General features: G+C 41.9%; 1 protein-coding gene across 2 annotated transcripts; it reads right to left on the reverse strand.

Moving 5' to 3' along the window:
* Positions 1 to 623: 623 nt before the first annotated feature.
* Positions 624 to 12,593, reverse strand: eda (ectodysplasin A). 2 transcript variants are annotated; one of them, XM_026190397.1, is made up of 8 exons: positions 12,074 to 12,593; positions 5,312 to 5,411; positions 3,243 to 3,281; positions 2,836 to 3,006; positions 2,507 to 2,541; positions 2,329 to 2,380; positions 1,694 to 1,818; positions 624 to 1,351 (listed from the first exon to the last, which is right to left on the reverse strand). In XM_026190397.1, exons 1-8 carry the CDS (start codon positions 12,398 to 12,400, stop codon positions 1,088 to 1,090), a joined length of 1,113 nt encoding a protein of 370 aa, XP_026046182.1. In that variant the 5' UTR covers positions 12,401 to 12,593; the 3' UTR covers positions 624 to 1,087. The 2 variants fall into 2 exon arrangements, with proteins under 2 accessions (XP_026046182.1, XP_026046173.1); XM_026190388.1 differs by having other exon boundaries at positions 1,688 to 1,818; positions 12,074 to 12,592.
* Positions 12,594 to 19,839: the final 7,246 nt, after the last annotated feature.

Genomic DNA, 19,839 nt, shown 5'->3' on the forward strand with positions numbered 1-19,839 from the left:
ATCTTTGCCCTGCCTCTCAAGATGGAACTCATTTGGACTGCATGAAAATTACAGCCAAACTCTGAGATGTATTGTGAAACTCGCAGTTGAAGTAAAAAGCCACATTTTAATAAAGACAAAGGCCTCGCTCGCAGAGCATCATTTGTTCTTGTCAGTACTCGTGCCAGCTCAGTCCGATATGAAAGAGAAGTTGTAACCTTTTAAATTAATACCACTGGCTGCACAAACACAAGAGACGAATGGTTTAGACAGAAAATGAAACATTTTAATCCATCAATCAACTCCATTTACAAAAGTATATCCCATTTTATATACAGTATGTACAGACATGTATTAACAACTATCATTTCTCTACATGGATTCATTCATAAGGTAACTAAACAATAGCACTGTAACAAAACATATCACTGATATTCTGCAGGGATGTTGTAGTGCAAATGCGCGCAAAATATATAGTGCTGTTGCTCTGTGAACACCTTATAACTCCAGTTTTAGTGGATTTTCTTTACTTTGCATAGATACTTTTATACTTGTGTTGAACATTTGCATCATCTTTCATTTTCTTAAAAATGTTAATATATTCAAATGAATTAAAAAAGGCCAACAAAGCCCCAGAACAAAACATTTCAAATAGCTATTTTAGCTATTTTTAGCGTTTTTTGTTTTTTTGGAGATACAAGATTATCATTCAACAGCACTTAGTATACATCAACACAGTGTCCTTCCTCACTTTAAAGAGAGATCCCGTCTTTGCCGGTACAAAATGGCGACTACAAATAGAAACTCTTCTCTGATGAGAACATTTGGTTCATCGATCTCTGCGCAGAATTAAAGTAAAGGGCAGCAGAAGTTGTCTTATTTGGTTCATTTGAATACAGACATCTGTGAAAGTGAACAAAAGTCACTAAAGGGGCGTCCTCAATTTTTACCAGCCCTCTAAACAGAGGCAAAACATAGGCTTTTAAATTACTGTGTCAATCCCACGTCAGGCAGGATGAACAGGCAGTGTGATTCTGGGCTAACGTGACTGCTGCTTTTTGGTTACGCATCGGGGGGGGGTTGGGGGTGGGTGCTGGTGACTGTGCAGTTATCCGTTCTGTCCAGCAGATGGAGCCTCTCCAAGTCTGACACTTCCCAGGAAAGTGGTGTGGTTGGTCATATTGATGAGTGTGTACTCATGAGCTATGCGTATATAGATCTTTTGGCCAGCGCGGAGTGGGCTCACACCAGCCGTGTAGCAGGTGTTGAATTTGCGCTGGCCCGTCTCAATGCTGCAAGTACAGCGGAGGAATGGGCTGGAGTCCACCATCACATCATAGCTGGCAATGTCAGTGAAGTTGAGGTAGTACACCTGGTAAATGGGGCGGGGAGGGGGCGGAGGAGGGGGGCATACAAATCACAAGACTTTAAAGTGTGTACGACTCCACATGATAATTTCAGGGGTTATTTAAAGCTGAAACAGCTGCAATATTAAAGAAGCCAGCATGAATATGAGTTATGAAGCTTCACATTTAGCCACAGGGAAAGGGCAAAAGAAATACATCTTACATTAAAAAGGTAACATGTATATGCTTAAACAAAGCAGACAGGTCAACTCTGTCATTCTTGAGCTTAGCTTTAGAACGACTGCCAGCTCTTTTGACTATCAACTGTAAATTTAAAGAGTTACGTCAAGGACCGTACTCACTTCTACCTGACTATATATGAAGTAGACACCGTCCAACAGCACCTCTAGCTGCCCAGTGCGAGAGTGCATTTTAAACACGCGGTGATGGATGGACACCATCTTCCAATTCTTAAGGATGCCTTGAGACAGATCTAAACATGTCACAACAAACACACAAAGAGGGTCAACATAAACAGCTTTCAGCAGAGCTTAACTGCAACCAGAGCTCAGCATTGACACACAGTATAAACCTGCTAATGATGCTTACCTGTGATGTGATGAAGGATAATCAGAATCAGTTAGCATGCAACATGAGTATGAGTTACCATTCCAGATTGTAAAACGGCTATAGGATAACTTTAGGATGTCTATAATCCTACACAGTGCTATGGGTAAAAACTGGCAGTAACATTTACCCTGGATAGAAAATCCTTGGTGAGCACAGAAATACTTAAAAATGACCAAATCTGGCATGCTGGATCTCAAGTATAAACATTCACTGCATGTCAACAATCTACTGTGTTTATATTTTTTCTCTTGTAATTCTGAGGTTTAGCAGGCACGTCTATTAGCACACATCCAGAACTGTGTTTAACCAATGGCAGGGATTATGCATGCTTTTTTGTTCTTTGTGACTAAATGAGCGTAGACTGAGCACCCACCTTCTCTGACTTGGATCGTAGTTTCCTGCCCCTGCAAGTGAACCACTGCTGGCTGGAAGACAAAAGATCTCTGGTGACTAATCCAAATTCACGTAAAACAGGAGAACAGCTGTTTCACCAGAAGCTGCGACTGGGAGAAAATTGTATGCAAAATTTTAAAACGGTGACATACTCTTACCTGGAATTCCTTTGTTTTGCCCTTGTCAGGAACCCCTGCAAGAGCAAGAGGGAGACGTGTTCAAATTCTGGCCTCTGCACTGCCGAGGTGAGAGGATGATTAAAAGAAAACAAACTCTGGCATAGTTTAAAGATAGATCATTTCTGCTCCACACAATGTTTGACATCCTGCACCAGAAACTCTCACAGTGCGAGCAATGAGTGAATCAATTTTGACAACTTGAGCCCCATTCTGCTGTGGGAAAGTGTCTGGATACAGGAAATAACTCGTTTTCAAGCTCTCTGGCTCGAGTATTGCTTATTGAGGAGGATTCGATGCAAGTTATATACCTGCTGGACCTTGAGCGCCTGGTGGTCCTTGTGGCCCAGGAGGTCCTGGAGGCCCTGCAGGTCCCACAACATTGCTTCCTGGAATACCTGGGATTCCAGGGATACCCGGTGGCCCCTGTGGACCTGGGGGACCAGGAGGGCCAGGTGGTCCTGGCACAGGCCTTTTTTTCACTGTGGAGAAAGATGGAATAAACGGTTAGCACTCAAGTTAGTTTTAATTATAAATCACCACAAATCACTAATTTGCCGGCAAGTATTACATTTACATAGATACTGAAAGCTTGTCGCCCACTTTGAGTTAAGGCGGTTTTTGGATGACTTCTCAAGTGCATTTGTAGAAACGTGCAGCAGATAACAGTCAAATGAATGACCATAATAACAGAAACGTATGCCGGATTTTGTCATACCTCTTTTTTTCTCTTTCCTTTTTTCCTTTCCAGTTGATTCTGAAAGAAACCGAAGCAGCGTGATTAAGCTTCAAATGCCCTCTTCAACAATTATCATCTCAAATGACACATCGAGCATCCAGATCATTCCATGTAGGTATCCTAAATAGGCTGAAATAACAGATTGAGATGGTGTGCACTGAACACTAGAGTGGAGGTATGTCAGTCTGTGGTATCTTGTAGTGTAGTAATTTGTAAGTGTGGTTTCACCTCCTCTGTATGAACAAGTGCCTTAAGCATTCACAGGCAGTGGAACTGGAGAAGATCATTAGAGAGATACTTTATCCTGCCAAAATCCTTTTCTTTGAATTAAGCCCAGATGGAGAATGCAGATGAAAGTGTGTGTGTGTGCATGTGTGTTTGTGTGTGTGCGTGTCTCCTCCTTTACAACCATGTGTATGGATGTGCATGCACGGATGTTGGTGGGGCATCTATGTCAGTGCTTGAAAGCACTCTCAGTGTTTGCATCTGCAAGAGGGTGTGTGTGCGCGCGCACGTATATGTGCCGCGCACAGCTGAAGAATCCTTTTCAAAAAGCTGTCTCGGTTGCTCTTGTGTTTACCATGTCATTATAACTACAAAGGCCATTTAACCTTAAACCCTCACAGTTTGAGTCCCCCCTCAAACATATGGCCAGTGTTTCTCCTCTGGCTAAATGACTGGATGCATCCGCATAGATTTCTCTTAACGAGCAGCCCTATCTGGAATCTGGTGCCCGTTAGGAGTGCCGAGGACGCACACACGTGCGCACATGTGCAAACACAGGACACACACACACACACACACACATCTAAGGCTGAGATTACAAAAGCCTTTGTCTGTGCGCTAAGAGCAGAGGAGAGACCTGGGAATGATTAGTGTTTAGAGGCTCAGGACTTTACTGATTTATGTATAAAGTCTCGAAGGTGAGTTTTTTTCTTCTAATTTAAACACAATCACTAAACTTGCCCCCAAGTATTCAGTGTCACGAGACAGACATTGGAATGCCTTGTGATCGTGCTGCACTTGTTGCACTCAGACGTGAAACTTCAAAGGCTTCCCTCCCTTTTCTTTCTCCTTTTTTTTTATTTGCATAGTGCAGATTCTAAACAAAAAGAAAAAAAAAAACAAACTACAAAAGCAAATTCAGACATACCGGCCACATGGTTTACCACGGAGCTATTGATTAGCATAAATCAATTCAGCAGAATTAATGAAAGCTATGCTCACGCATGGTTGCCGGGTTCTCGAAAATGACTCACAAAGTCAGTATGCTTTTTGTCATCTTCTGCGATATTAATGTCACTGATAACACAGCTGGACTCCAAAGTACATAACTGCTTTGCTGACAGCTTCAAACAATAAGAAAAATAAAAAATAATTACTTTAAATAAAAAAAAAAAAAAATTGGTGGACGTAATGTTATTTTTAGTGGAGGGGCAGGGGATTGGGGGGGACCCGGGCTTCGTTGTCTGTTTCAAATTGGTGCAGCCCTCCCAAACTCCTTGTTGTCCTTGTTTGCCATCCAAGTAATAATCAATCCCATTCCATTGAATCTCTCGCTCTATAAACACGGCAACATTATGCGGTGGCGCTGCTTTGTTAAGTAAGCACAAATCAATAAAACATCAATTCCACACACACACACACACACACACACACACAAAGAAAGAAAGTGAGAAACCATCAGCAAACAGTTTGCAAAATTTAAGACCTCATAAGCCAGTTAATTACACTTAATTGAGTCCTGTTCAAGCAAATGCGTGTTACAGAAAACATTGCTCAACAGTTGACTCGCTAGTTGCCAAGTACATATCCAGAAAACAAACTGATGCAGGTGCAACCAGAGAGCTAAAGTTAGTTTCTTTTTTTAATGATTAATGGAAAATAGATGATGTGCTTGAAAACCCCCCCAACAAAAACAAAAAACAAAACAGAAGACCAACTTAGGAGGCAAAAAACAGTCTTGTGTATCAAGGCGTAAAGATCAAAGAGACAATAGTATTAAAGGATGTCAAATGCTCATAACACACGCAAAAAAAGGGCTGCACCTGTTTCTGGCTCCTTGCCGGGGCTTCTTTTCGCTCGCTGAGTTATGCCCCTGTTATCCTCTGTGCCGTGGAAGTCAGCTTTTCTGTACAGTAACTTCTCCTGGTGGGACACAAAGGAAAATATCATTAAAGACGGAAAATTACGCATGGAAAAAGGTGCCACATCTTTTGAGCACGCTGCGCCTATTGTTACCAGCTGCTGCCACCTTAGATGAATTCGGTGAACCCAACACAAAAGGGCTGAATGCTACAAAGTTTTTGAGAGCGAAACTCTTGCTACAAGTGGCCTTTTCTATTCTTGGGGGGTATAATGTTTGCACAGACACAACTTGGGGCAGTTGAAAAGATGCGAGACTGTCAGCCAGCACATTCACATGCGGCCAAGTCATTGTCTGTCCCATTTGGGCTGTAACGCATCCTGTAACCCAAGTCACTTTTGTCTGAGTTTCTGACGTTTGAGACAGTCACCTGGACACGACTGCTTCTAAAATTCACCTTTTTATACAAAAGGAGGACATGAACTGCGGTTAATCTGAGAGCAATACCCATTCATATGGCACCTGGTCCCAGCCCCATTCAGTGTTGGCATGAATAAGCTACAAAATAAATTGTCAAAGGAAAAGGATCTGATGTAGCTGGTCTGGTCTGAGCTCATCCCTAAAAACAGGGGAAGTTGCACTACAGCGGCGGATTGTTCCCATGGGCAAGTGAGCGGCGGGACAAACCGCACGTTTGTTCATCTGGGACTGGTTCTGGTCGACCTACATTCACATGAACTCGGTAGGACGCACTGACCCGACTGTAAGACATTCGAGACGTGTCTGGTGCTGACAAGGCAATGTTTCGTGCTAAGGATTTAGAGTTTAAAATATGGATTGCTCCAAGTCGCTTTCTGTTTGAACAGCCAGTTTGTGATCACATCTTTGGAGGATTCCCAGAAAACAAAAAACAACAACAAAAAAACCAAAAAAAACCCCCCAAAAAAAAAAAACTCAAAAACTGGCACTGAAAACACAAACGAGACCACCCAAAGCCAACTCTTTTCATCAGGCCTCGCAGTAAACGAGACAGCTTTTTGGTCACACTTTGGGGTGTCAGCATAAATAAAAGGTAATAGCCCGAGACATTAAGGCCCTCCATTGCTGACAACCAGACAGCTTGTAGAGAGCTGGACATCTGCTCGGTGTTTGGATAACTGACATCTACCAAAGCAGTGACGCATGCGGCACCTTAGCACGGATCAAAAGATAATAAATAACCACGTATCGGCTCGCCTTACTGCTTAGAAACAAAGCAGACAAGCTTACCGACAGACACTTTGGCCTTCCTTGGGGGGCCTACCCCAGTAGTGCCCAGGATGATATATTCCCTGTTTCCATCTGTGACACTCGAGTAAACATCGTTATTAAGTCGCGATGACAAGTAAGCTCCTTCTCCTGAAAGCAGCGTGAACTCCCAGGGTCTTTTTGTGGGCCTTTACAAGGCGGAGCCGCTGCAAAACACGAAAAGAAGTTATGGTTCGAATTTCTTCTATACCTCGTCTCAGATGTGGGAACCCTCCTTTTTTCCCCCCCTCTGGATGGGGGATGAGATGTATCATGTCAAACACCTGACGCCGACTGTGTTAGGCAAGTTCGACGCAGTTAGCGTCTACATCCCTGACCAGCTGCCAGCTGTGTCTGACCTTACGAGCACGGGAATTCCAGCTTGATGGAGGACTGTGTGTTGGAACAGATTATCGGCGCGCAGACCTCCAGATGTTCCTGCGAGCGGCAACGTTTGCTGTTCATTTGGTGCGCAGGTGCCTCCACATCTCCTCTCCAGCTGTTGGCATACCCGGGGGGGGGGGGGGGGGGGGGGCTAGCTTTTACCTCTCAAAGGATTTGTGGTGTATATTCAGCCATATGGCGTTACACTTTCTTCTGTTCTGACAGCCAAACACGATTCAACAGCCAATTTCTGGCCCGAGATTAAGCCCCTGCAGAACGACAGAAGACAAACAAGCAGTCTACGGGGCTACTACCAAACTGGTGCGCATCGTACTTTAGATGAAGGCAACAAAGTGATTTTTTTTTCTTCTTCTCCTTCCATTATATGACTATGAGAAATGGTTTTTCGCCCTTTTTTGCTTCATTTCACTTCATTACAACATTTACAGCCTTCGTACCCTTCAAAGGCACGCAGAGTTACAGTAAATCAGGATGACAATGTGTTGGTATGTATGCCAAGTGCCAACTATTGAGTAAACCATTCTTTTTCAGCGCATGGGGAGAAAAAAATGCTATTAATTAGAGGGCTTTCAAATCTTCAAAGAGTGGGGGTTGCTGTTGCGCGCAGATTCCCTGTTGCTTCGTGAGGATATGACTAAAATTCAATCACCCCAGGGATGTGTAATTTTGGGATAACAAGACTCCTTTTTTTGCCTTATTAACACTTACTATTACAAACTGCATATATTCTTACCAGTTAGCCTCAAAAGGTCCTTGACATTTGCAGCATTTCAAGTGTAATGCAAGAAATAAAATGCTGCAGGTCTCCAGTAGCATTTTTTACTCACAGTTTTCCACAAATACAGACTTTCTGGCTGCAGCGTTGTCTGTAAATCTTGCAAAGTCAATAACAGTTAGTGGCCGCTAAGTTGTAGTTGAAAATTTGATGTTGCAAAGCTTGAGACGGTGAAACTGAGGGCTGTTTGGGTGTGGTTGCGATTTACATGCCCATCACTGGCTGAATGGGCATTACCAAGTTCAGTGGCATGCATACTCCTGAGAGCTGATTACACCTAATATTCCTGTGATGTGCACTCCTGGGTCCGACAGCGACTTTGCGTTTTCTTCTTAAATATCACTTAAAGAAAAGGATCCTCCCCATAGCCCGTATCAGAGCCCGCTCTTTGAAAGGCCATGTGTTTTTAACCATAACTTGGGTAATTTAATAACGCTATGCATAGATTGTCATCTGAAAAATCTGTGGAGCTCAACCTAAGGGAAATGTAGCCTGTCAGCAGCCAATCACTTTTCAAATTGTTGCAACACTCGCTGGCAAACCTACTCCTTGTTGAGTGCTGAGAAGGCCTTGAGAATTTATTATTATGGTGGATGTTTGCAACTCTGGACTCAATCTTTACTGGGCGTCTACGCCATCTGTCTGTCAAGACGATTCAAGCTTATACGGAGCAAACGCTCGCAGCCTCGCCATTTCTGATGTTTCTGCTCTCACGACTTGTGCTTTTATGTCTGCGCTGATTGATCCCTGATATGTCGACCTGCTCTCAGCGCATGTACGATACTGCTGTTTTAACCAATTATGCAGCGGTCACAATTAAAGTAGATGTGGGTGACAGCCCACCCGGGCGCCCCAGAGCTTGTACGCTGCTGAGGACTTTGCGTCCCATCAAACTGACTTTTTTAATAGCCGTTAACTAGACTCCAGATGTTTTAGCATCTGTTCTTCGGGGGGACTTTAAAGGCATACATCAGAGAGGAAAATTATTTCATATAATAGCTATAAGAAAAGTGTTAGGCTCAAGAGTAAAACGCTCTCTGAGCTTACATTTTGAAATGTTTCTGTGGACGTTTATTACATTTCACTCGCTGCTGTAAGGTGAACGAGGGTCAGGCTGACTGAGGGAGACACTTGCTCTCGCTCGCCTTACATCACATTTGTGGCACAGATTTTAGCCCCCCCCCCCCCCCCCCCACACACACACACACACACACCTGGGAAGGGGATTTTTTACTGTTGGGAACTATGCGGGGTCTGCTGGACAGCTGGGATTTACTGCCTTGCTCACGGGCATACCCACTGCGACTGGTGAGGTGACGACTGTTTGTTCACTTTGTGGGCCCAGATCATAAATGAACAGATCATCGACTCATTAAGAAGCAGCTAGAAAGATCTGAAAAAAGTGAGAGCTTTTAAATTAGTGCTCAAAATTTAACTGTTTCCAAAGAAACTAAATGAATTTCTGTTACCAAACATTTCATATTTCCACTTGTGGTTTGACTGCATAGTTTAGATCTCTTAAGACCTATAAACAGTGCCAGCTTTGTCTGCAAAACAATATTGTTTCCAATACTGTGCTTACATCTGAGAAAATGAAGATTATAAAATGTTTTTTTTTGTAAAACATCCAAGGAGACACAAATGGTCCCACACAGAGTCTGAACTCAGTTTGATAGCTTTTGGTTATTTTCTTTTTTCGCCTCGCATCACCTCACGGGCCTTTCCTCCCCTGTTCAGGGAGAGATTCTGGAAACCGATTACACACTTGTAGTATCACGGCTTGTACAGCCAAGATTCTTATCTGGAAGTTTTAGCCACGATCATGACCTTCAGATCAGGTGTGCATCTGCAAAAAGAAACTGCAAAGAGAAGGCCAAGCCTCAGTAATAACTCTACTTGTGTTTTCTTTCAGTGGAAAAAATGACAAGTGTTGGCAAGATTAAACATTCAAGAAAAAAAAAACTAACTTAAGAGTAGAAGGAAAAAGAAAAGAATAAATATATTTATATCATTTAAAACTAGTTTAGTGCTAAGACAGCTGATTTTCACTTCAAACAACTTTATTCTTCCTTGATATCATGACTTCAACTAACCAAAAAAAATGTAAAAAATAAAATCATCTTTTCATTAATTCATTGTGGCAAAATTTGCTCCTGACACAACAACTGCAGTGGGACCTATCAGAAAGACTCTCTGTCGCTATCCCACAGGTGTGTAGCTGACATCAACATTAAGGCTGACTTCAAAGACAGGTGTGGTTATGCTCATATGTATGAAGTATTACGTACTAACGCCGCAACCACTCTGTACCTGGGCGTCACGGTTGGTGTGATGCCAATGCGTTGGCGCTCTCTAGTTTTGTTTGACACTGACCAGCCCTGCTGAATGGCCGGATGTTAAGGTTGCTTTTACATGCCGACAGACCACACCGCTTGGGTTTTTCAAGACACAATTCGACCACAAAACAGGTCCATCTGAACGGAGGCTGCAGCACTGCACTTACGTGACAACAGAGCCTCGCTGTATCATATATGCTGTTGGAAAGCTGGCCTGTGTTGGTATGGACCTGACGTTACTGTACTTTGCTTTAGCTTTCTCAAGGCATCTCATGTTTTTGGTTATACTTGTCTGTATATACCTGGCCATCACGTGAAATTTCCCCAATGCTCCTGAAGTGCCTTTGATGAAGAGCTGTGTGAAAAATCCAATAAACAATTTTAACCCCCCCCCCAAAAAAAAAGAAGAAGAAGAAAGATCCTTCAAAGGAAATGCCAGAAAAGCTAACAAGTGTGGCTGCTGCGTCTAAATGCCACATGCTCCTGTTTCTCCAACTATGTAAACTGTGGGATGTGTAATCAGAGTTGTTTAATGCAGACATCTGGCAAGGACAGCATCACAGCACTGTTAAATATTTACAGCTGGGCCACAGTCTTTCACCTCATGAAGCGTCACCATCTGGGCCAAATACCAGGCCCATCTCACTCGGCTTTAACTGGAGGAAACCACTACTATCTAAAATAAGCTTAGCAAAGAGGACACACAGAGGACTAAATTAATAGGCTGAGCTCATGAAAGGAAAATGTTAACGGAGCAAATCCAAATATGAGCAATGGATCTCATTAATCTTTCCTACTGAGGAATAAATGCGCCCATCCTGGATAACTTGAATTCCTCTGGGTGGTTATCCAGCTGACAGCTCTGCACAACTAAATGTCCAGCCAATGCCCCCCCCACACACAGAATATAATTTTCTCTGTTAAAAGGTTACACAACTGCTGACATATGAGCTAATTGAGCAAGCAATGCAAAGTTGAGAGGTGCACTCGGGCCTTTTGTGCTGATGAAATTAGGGAGGTAGTGTGTGTGTGTGTGTGTGGTGGTGTTGTGGTGTTGTGGTGGTCTTAGTGGTTAGTGGGTTGTTGCCAAAAGCCACAGACAACACAAATGACCGTTCAGTCAGCCCTGCTGCCAAGGAAGAAAACACACAAGAAGTGGGGCTGGCTTTGCTCCAAGTACCAAGTACCCTCATCTAAAGTCCTGATGAATTTACATCAGCCCTTGGGCTTTGCACCTGCTGGTGATCCAGTTAATTTTCTGTCCACCTGCTCCAGCACATAGCCTGACCTGCCTCTGCGATTCCAGCTGGGCAGGTTGCCTAAGTTCTGAGTACTGGACTTCTGTCTGCTCTGGGACCGAGTCAAAGTGGGTTAAAATGTGGTTTTACTTAATAAATAATTCGCCCATTATATTAATCAATGAGTTTACTGAAAGTTATTTTCCCCCCACAAAAAATAAATAAATGAAAGAACGGATTTTCTTTACTCAACAAAGGCAAAAATCGGAACCACAACTGCCCTAATTCTTGTTCAACTTATGCCCACCCTGGATGTGTTTACCTGAACCAGAGACACTGGCTAGGTGACAAGATTTAAAGCCTACACCTTTCAGCGCGTCTCAGTCCAGAAAGGCGGAATGACGCACACGGGGGCGCAAATCCATCCTTTCAAAAACAAAACCCCCAAAAAACATACTTGTCTGGAAACTGAGCTGATAAAACGCCGTGACAGGCTACTGTAAAAGAAGTTGCCCAGAAACATGCCGTAACAGCGCAGACACAAAACCTGACACCGTGATACCGGGAACAGGAGGACCGAGCGGAGGTGAATGAACACGAACAGCCTCCGCGTGAGGAATGACAACAATGTCGCCTTAAAGAAGCTCCGGTGTCTCTTCATTAAGTCTTTGTTTTTTTTTTACCTCACGACTCTCTCCTCCGCGGCTGCTGCCGGAGTCCAGTCGGACTGGGTGGCTGAGCGAGAGCACCTCCGCCGGGTCAGCCAGGTCACTCCCCGCCAGTGTCATCACTGAGTCCCGCTTCTGGTGAATAATTTCCCTTTTGACCTGGGACCGAAGGTCCAAATAGCAGACGAGGGTGACAGCGTGAAGGGTCAGCGACAGCAGGAATAATCCCAGGAACACAACGCTGCTGCTCCGACTCCTGCACTTCTTGCTGCACGTGCACGGAGCCGCTATGGGCATCACTTTGTCCGGGAAATCCTCCGCGGATGAACCATCGCGTGCCATTATCGGACGGAGGGGCGAGTCATATGCTCCTTATCTCGGCATAATCGGCTCGTCTGTCTCGCGCGGGCCGCGGCTATTCATTTACATGGAGACTCATAGGTGCAGCTGCAGCAGGTCGGTGCAAACTTCTCGGAGTATCTGTAGTAACAATGGAAACCCGCCCACCTCTCCTGTGATTGGTCCGGCGCAATTAGCAGCCCAGAGGTTGGGGGGGGGTGGATGCAGTAGGTGCAGTGGTTGAGCGACACCCGATGGAGAGAAGGAGCTACTGCAACGCCTCTGAGACAAAGATGTGAGAATTTCTTCCCCCGCTCTTTTCTTATGTTTGTTGTTCAGTGTTGTGTGATTATTTCATGGACTTCTTTCAGTGATTTATTATATCTTACCCGAGTGTGAATAGGAAAAGGGGGGTTGTCACCGGTGTAATGTATAATGTTTATATGTGTGCTTTTTTAAAAATGTGTTTTAGGGGTTTGGACATGCAATTTTTCACTGGCCTGCTTTGTTTGGCACTTGGTTTTGTTATGTGGGTGGCACATGAAGTGGTGGTCCTGTGTGAAGAACTGATTCAGAAAATACTGCCCGGTATTGTTATTGAAAGAGAACAAGCGGTTGATGGTTACACTGCAATCATCAAAGAGTGGAAAAGTAGTACAAATTATGTTCTTAAACATTCTACAAATTATCTGATTATAGGTTAGTGCATCTGAACTCTGTCAGGCTCAACATTATGATAGTGGGCCTGGAAGGGAGTCGGTGTCACGGTGAGGTCAGCGTCACTTTGTGTACAACACCATCAAATAATCTAAACATGTGTCATTCGGCTGGATCCAGGGAACGGTTTGACATTTGTGTTACAAAAATGCCCGCTGAGAACAATGCTTTAACTAGGCTGAATGTGGGCTTTGTGGTTTGCACATTTTCAAAATCCAAACTCGACACTTTGATCTCCAAGAACCAGAGGTAGCCTGTGAATCTGGCCGTCTTCGGGCCCCAGGATGATGAAACCTAAGCAGGGCAGAGACTCGGAGGGCTGATAGATCACCTCGTTAGATTAGTTTTCCGGGCAACTGCTGCCAAACATCTGTCTTTATTTCACTGGGGCAAACCCTGACATTTGTGTGCACTTGACCTATATGGAGGTAAACATTTTCAGGCTGGGAGACTCATACTAGGTCTCACTCGATATTACAGGCTAAATAATGATGAAAAGTGGCTTTTGGAATTTCAATGAATGGTATTTCATCACTGTGTACTCTCTCTATATATATTACTGTGAAGTTTACCACTGTACAAATATAAGAATCTGTTATTGTATTTCTTTTGGTTCAGCCAATTCCCACTGCCACTATATCATCACGTTTTCCCCCCCATGCACAATTAGTTTCCTTTCACCAGCTCATCTAGAGGAGAAAAAAAAGTGATTCTAGTCAGCTGCCACTGAAGGGCAGCATTGCCAAGCCATAAATCAATAACGCTGCATTCCAGTGCCCTCATAAAGTTGAACTAAAAAAAACAAAACAAGAAACAAACAAACAAAAAAAACCCAGCGCCATGCAAGTTGCATATTAACATGTAAATACATCTTGCATAGCCTCATATAGCATCTCTGAGATTGTGTCCTCAGCATCATCCCCTTTCTCTCCTGAGAAGTCATTTCCTCATTGTTAGCATACGATAGTGAAATTGAAGAGAGAAAGATTTTCAAAGTAACCCTCATAGGAGCTGTGACTGAGGGCTCAGCCTAAGCACGTTTGCCACGCTTCTCATCCAAGCAGCACGCACAATGACTTTTAGAAGCAGATGATTTAGGACTGGAATAGTTAAGGGCACGCACTTCCTGTATTTTCAGACAAATGGTCACATTTTAAAATGTTTTTTTATTCTATATAAATGTATATGAAGGATTCCCCTAGGTTATTTATTGCATTATTTAAAAACTAAACAAAAAAACTTATTTGCTTTTGAGGAGGCCTTAGCTAAAGGTCAAACTCAACTCAATGCGCCTATCTTCTATCCCCTGCCTTGTTTCAGACAACACAACTCAACATTAAAGCCTGTGACAAATGAAACCAGTTTTATCGTGATTGGGTTTTTTGGCATTGAAAAGAGCAGGAGTAATTCGTATAACGTCCCCCGGGCTTCAATGCGGCATTCATAAATGGTGTGCCACTCTATCCTCTCTGAGCTTATAACAAGATTTAGAGGCTTTCCCTGCCAGATGATAGAGTTTTACAGAAGGAATAGGCGCTCTTATATTTTGCCACGGAGAGTTGAGCAGTTGGGCTGTGGCTCTGGGAGGCTGCTGGAAGATGCTCTTGGCTGAAGAGTTCCTCTCTAGTCCTCTGATAAGAACGCAAATTCAAATCAACTTTCATTTGCTATTAGGAGGACTCAAATTTGAGCTAAAACGATTCAAACCCAGCAGTATAATGCCACTACACGCGTAAATTGTTTTGGACCTCTGCACCACGTACATCACCTTCTCAGGAAGGACTTGCTGTTTCTGCACATTGAATTGGAGAGGTGTAACCTTGACTAATTGATATACTGTGACATTTGATTTCCTACCTATAAATCTCCAGTAAATTGGACCATCTCTGCCATTTCCCCGGACAATGATTCATCCACTCGCATTGTGGGTGTCTATCTTAAGAGTCCTTATCAAGATTGGAGCTCTCTCTCTCTCTCCTGCTCTCTGGTCTTTTTGTACTGTGCTGCTTTTGTTCCTTTACCTTTCTCTCTTTTTCCTTTTCTTTCTGTTTGCTGACTGCTGTGTGCAGTTCAGTACCAATCCGGTGTGAGTAACTTAATTGATTTTTTTTTTTATTCCACAAAGAATCGCTTGAGTTTAGTTGCCTTTTTAGCATGCAAAATGCTGTTTTGTGTCTTTTCTGAAGGCAATGGTGTTCAGGGGAAACAATGCTATTTGGACTTATTCATTAACAGGACTTGTTTTTTTATTGTTTCGTAGCATTTCACCTTTATTAAATGTGGACAGAGTAGATAAAGACAGGAAACACAGACTGAGAAAGGAGAGTATGGCATGCAACAAAGGACATATACAGCAAAGTAGTAGTATTAACAGAAATTCACTAACTCTTTTAATAGATATTTATTACATATGAAGTAATCCAGACAACAACAACAACAACAAAAAAACCCATAAACTGTACAGTAAAAGATATCACATTAAAATCTAAAAACATTCTAAAAATGCTGCACTCTCCCTAAAAATAGACTTTTACAAATAAAAAATGAAGATTAGGATATGCAATCCAACTCTCCTAGAATATTAAATTATTAGAAATTCTTATACATTAACCAATCATCATTGGTTGATTAGTCTTTTTATAGCAATTCATGATGTAGTTTTATATGCTGTTTGATATCAAACATGATCTTAAACAGTATTTTTGAAAAAGAAGATGAGAACAGCATAAAAAGAAACTATTTAAAAAATACTTCATATAATCTATGTACACTACTGTGCAAAAGTATTGAGTCACCCCCCGTTTCTTTATATTTTGCTTCAGAGGATTTTTAATCTTTAGTGGTATTGAGGAATAGTTCAGTGGCAAAAGTTTGTTTTGTCTTTTTTTGACATTTCCACTCATTTTTAGTCCAGTCCTTGTATCTGACCATTTTCAGATAAATGTTTTTTAAACTACATAACACAGAATCATGAATCATTAAGCATAAAAGAGGCACATAACGTAAGGAATGAGCCAGTGGTGTGTCTAACCTTGCCAGAAAACTTATCAAATAACCAATTTTAACCTCCTAGGACCTGACGTCCACATATGTGGACATCACATTTTGGGTTATTTAGACTAAAATACTCAATTTTGTTCTACATGGGCCTGATATCCACTTACGAGGACATTATACTGCCACTGTTCTATCAAAATTTCAAACGAATATCCTCATATGTGGCTCTTATTTTTCTTAAAAACAAAATAAGGTAAAAAAAAAAAAATCAGGTAATTCTTTGTTTTTACATTCATCGGGCCCCAATATGCCCAAATATAAAGAGAAATTAAAAATGCATGTCGTGGAAGAGTTCGGGTCTTAGGAGGTTAAATGGTATCTTTAGATACTTTCTAACTAGCAGCCTTTCTCAAAATATTATTGTTTTTGTACAAATTTCTTTAGTTGAATCCATGAAAAATACCAGTTTCACAGGTATAAAATAGTATTTTTGCACCAACAAGGTGATGCTCGAAGAACTAAAAACTATCTTTAAAAAGGAAACTGGACCAATTGACTGGACCAAATGAAGAATTATCAGCACTATAAAACTATATAAATGATCTATAAAACATATATTTAAGAAAAGGAAAAATCCAGCAAAACCCTGACACAAGACTAAGAATGCCTCTGACCATTAAGGTGATCCAACTGCTGTTCACCAAAATCTCATCAGAATTGGTCTCAGTGGAAGGGTGGCTGTCAAGAAGCCATTCATAATGAAGGAAAGCAAGGAGAAAAGGTTGAGGTATGCCAAATTACACAAGAACTGGACTGGGAAAATCAGTATCAACGAGTCTTATGGAATCCAAAGGAGGTCAGAAAAGAGACACAACATGAGGGTCTAGATTCATCTGTAAAACACGTTGGAGGCTCATGGTCATGGTTTCCAAATCGATTGAATTATGAGCACAATAATATTTTGATCCACCATTCAGTACCATCTGGAAAGTGTCTTATAGGCAGTGGCTTCATTTTCCAGCATGACAACGATCCCTAATACATTACCAGTGCAATGAAAGCATACTTGGATAGAAAAATGTTTAGTGCATCACTAGGGATACATGGATTGGCCTCCCCAGAGGTTGCACCTCAACATTAATGAAGCAGTGTGGGATCATCTTGAGAGAAAACTTACCAGAAGTCAAAGAAGAGCTTTGAATGTCCTTCAAGAAGCCTGGAAAACTATTCCTGAAGATTACTTAAGAAAGTTCAGCCTGTGTTGAAGAATAAACACAGTCATATCAAATTATTGACTTTTAAGCTTGTTAGAATTCTACAAACTCTTTCCTAGCAAAAGACAAAGAAATGAGTGGTGGCTCAAGACTTGCACAATACTGTAGTTTATAGCTCTCATTTATTTCTTTGGACACTTAAAGGGAAGTAGAGCAAGCTGTGAACACAAGGCTGACACATTAAAAAGTTCACCATTCGAATTCATTAGGAATCCTGTTTCTTTCCAGCTTAGCTCAAGTTTTCATCTCTCCCAATGGAATTATCTGGCTCTTTCGCCCCTCAGTGCTCCACTATGTTCACTCACTAACTTTATTTCTCTGCCATTTGGAAAGTGTCACAGAGTGTGTTTCTCAGAGTTTTTTCACACAGACACACACACAGACACACACACAGACACACTGCTGCAAGAAACAACTCAACATTAAAGTTGCATCCAATAACACTAAAGCATTTTGTTGAAAGGTACTAAGTATGCCTTATTGTTGACCCATATACATAATAAAGGAAATAAACACAAATGTAAAGCTCTATGCTCTTTCTCTGCATTTCTAAAGATTACATGATCACAAAGTGGAAGTTTAAATCACATTGGAATTTTGTCACCTGAAATGTATGTACATTTTTTATGGAATTTGTGTGCTTAAAAGCAACTTTTGGCTATAAGTGTTGTTGTTTAAGGAGTAACTGCTCAAAAAATGAAAGGAACACTTTGAAAACACATCAGATTTCAGTGGGGAAAAATCATGCTGGATATCTATAATGATAAGGACTGGGTAATGTGCTAGTAATGACATGATGCCACATCATTTGATGGAAATGAAAATGATCAACCTACAAGGGGCTGAATTCAAAAACACCCTAGAAATCAAAGTGGGGCATTTGATCAGTGAGAAAATGAATGGTGTCTTGGGGCATCTGCTTGCAGATCTGAACCAGGGCATCACTGAACTCCTGGACAGTCTGAGGTGCAACCTGGCAGCGCTGGACTGACTGAAGAATAATGCCCCAGAGGTGTTTTATTAGATTTAGGTCAGGCGAACCGGGGGGACAGTCAGTGGCACCGATTTCTTTATCCTCCAGGAACTGCCTGCATACTCTCATCACATGAAACCGGACATTGTCGTGCACCAGGAGTGACTCAGGACCCACCGCACCAGCGTAGGGTCTGACAATGCATCCCAGGATTTCATGTGCAACCTCTGTATGCTTGTTTCACTAAACACTAAAGCAGTTAAAACTTTTTAACATTTCAATATCCCAGAATAGTAATTGACTTGATGTACTCTGATCAGAAAGAGCTCTTGTAATTTTTTGAACAGCATATTAAAATGTGATGTTTTGATAAAAAAAGATGAAAAGGTCAGCCCTCTTTGAGTATCCTGTTGTGTTAGTATAGTGTTAGTATATTGTTATTATTAAAAAAACTGAAGCTCAGCATAACATGCAGCATGCTCATGTCACATTAAGTGCAGAGTGGAAGATGCTCCGGTGTTTATTTATAACTATTTTATGGACATGAAAATAGAGTGTACGATTTAACACAACTGTTCACTTTTTAATGTAATCAATAATTAACAAGGCAACATGTTTAACATGTTTGTTAGTTATTAGGAGTGTATGGCTAATACTGTCATCTACAGTCGCCTCTAAATATCAATAAAGTTCACCAAATGGTAGTTAGCTTTTACCTGTTTTTTTTCCTGTAGGTATTGTGGTACGTTTATCAGAGCCCTTTTATCCCTAAACAGTCATACATTTGATAGTTGTAGACCTGAAAAAAAAGCAAAAGTTACTGTTTTCTCTGTGACTTCTCTTTGTCAGTCTCTCGCACTCTTTTTTCATTCTTGCTTCAGTTCATTGGGGTCTGTGGGTATTCATTTATGCGCAGCTTTGTTAAGATTCTCTCACAGCCTGTCAGTGGGGTTGGAATCTGGACTTTGCCTGGGCCATTGCAGCACCGTGATTATTTCCTATTTCAGTTATTCTGTCGTAGTTTTACTGCTGTGCTTGAGATAACTGGCCTCACATTTGACTCTAGAATACTTTGATATACAGAGGAGTTCATGGTCAACTCAATATTTGCAAAGTGCCCAGGTCCTGTGGCTGCAAAACAAGCTCACATAATTGCTACTCCACCACCGTGCTTGGCAGTTAGTATGCGGTGTTTGCTCTGATATGCAGTGTTTGGCATTGTGGATTATGGCCAAACAAACCTAAGTGTGCTGCCATATTCTGTTAGAGAGCAGAGCTGAATGTTTTTGGATTTTCAAACTTTAACACTTCACATGCTAACCGAAGCCTGTAGAGTTAAAAATATACCTTTTGTTTTTTGTTTTTTTGTCTTTTTCTGACCTTGAGCGGAATTTGCCAGGACGCCCACTCCTGCGATGATTGGCAGCTGCGCTGAATGTTTCTTCTTGTGCATAATTTTTCTCACTATAGAATGATGGACT

Source organism: Astatotilapia calliptera, chromosome 2, assembly GCF_900246225.1.
Source record: "Astatotilapia calliptera chromosome 2, fAstCal1.2, whole genome shotgun sequence".
NCBI classification, from domain to species: domain Eukaryota; kingdom Metazoa; phylum Chordata; class Actinopteri; order Cichliformes; family Cichlidae; genus Astatotilapia; species Astatotilapia calliptera.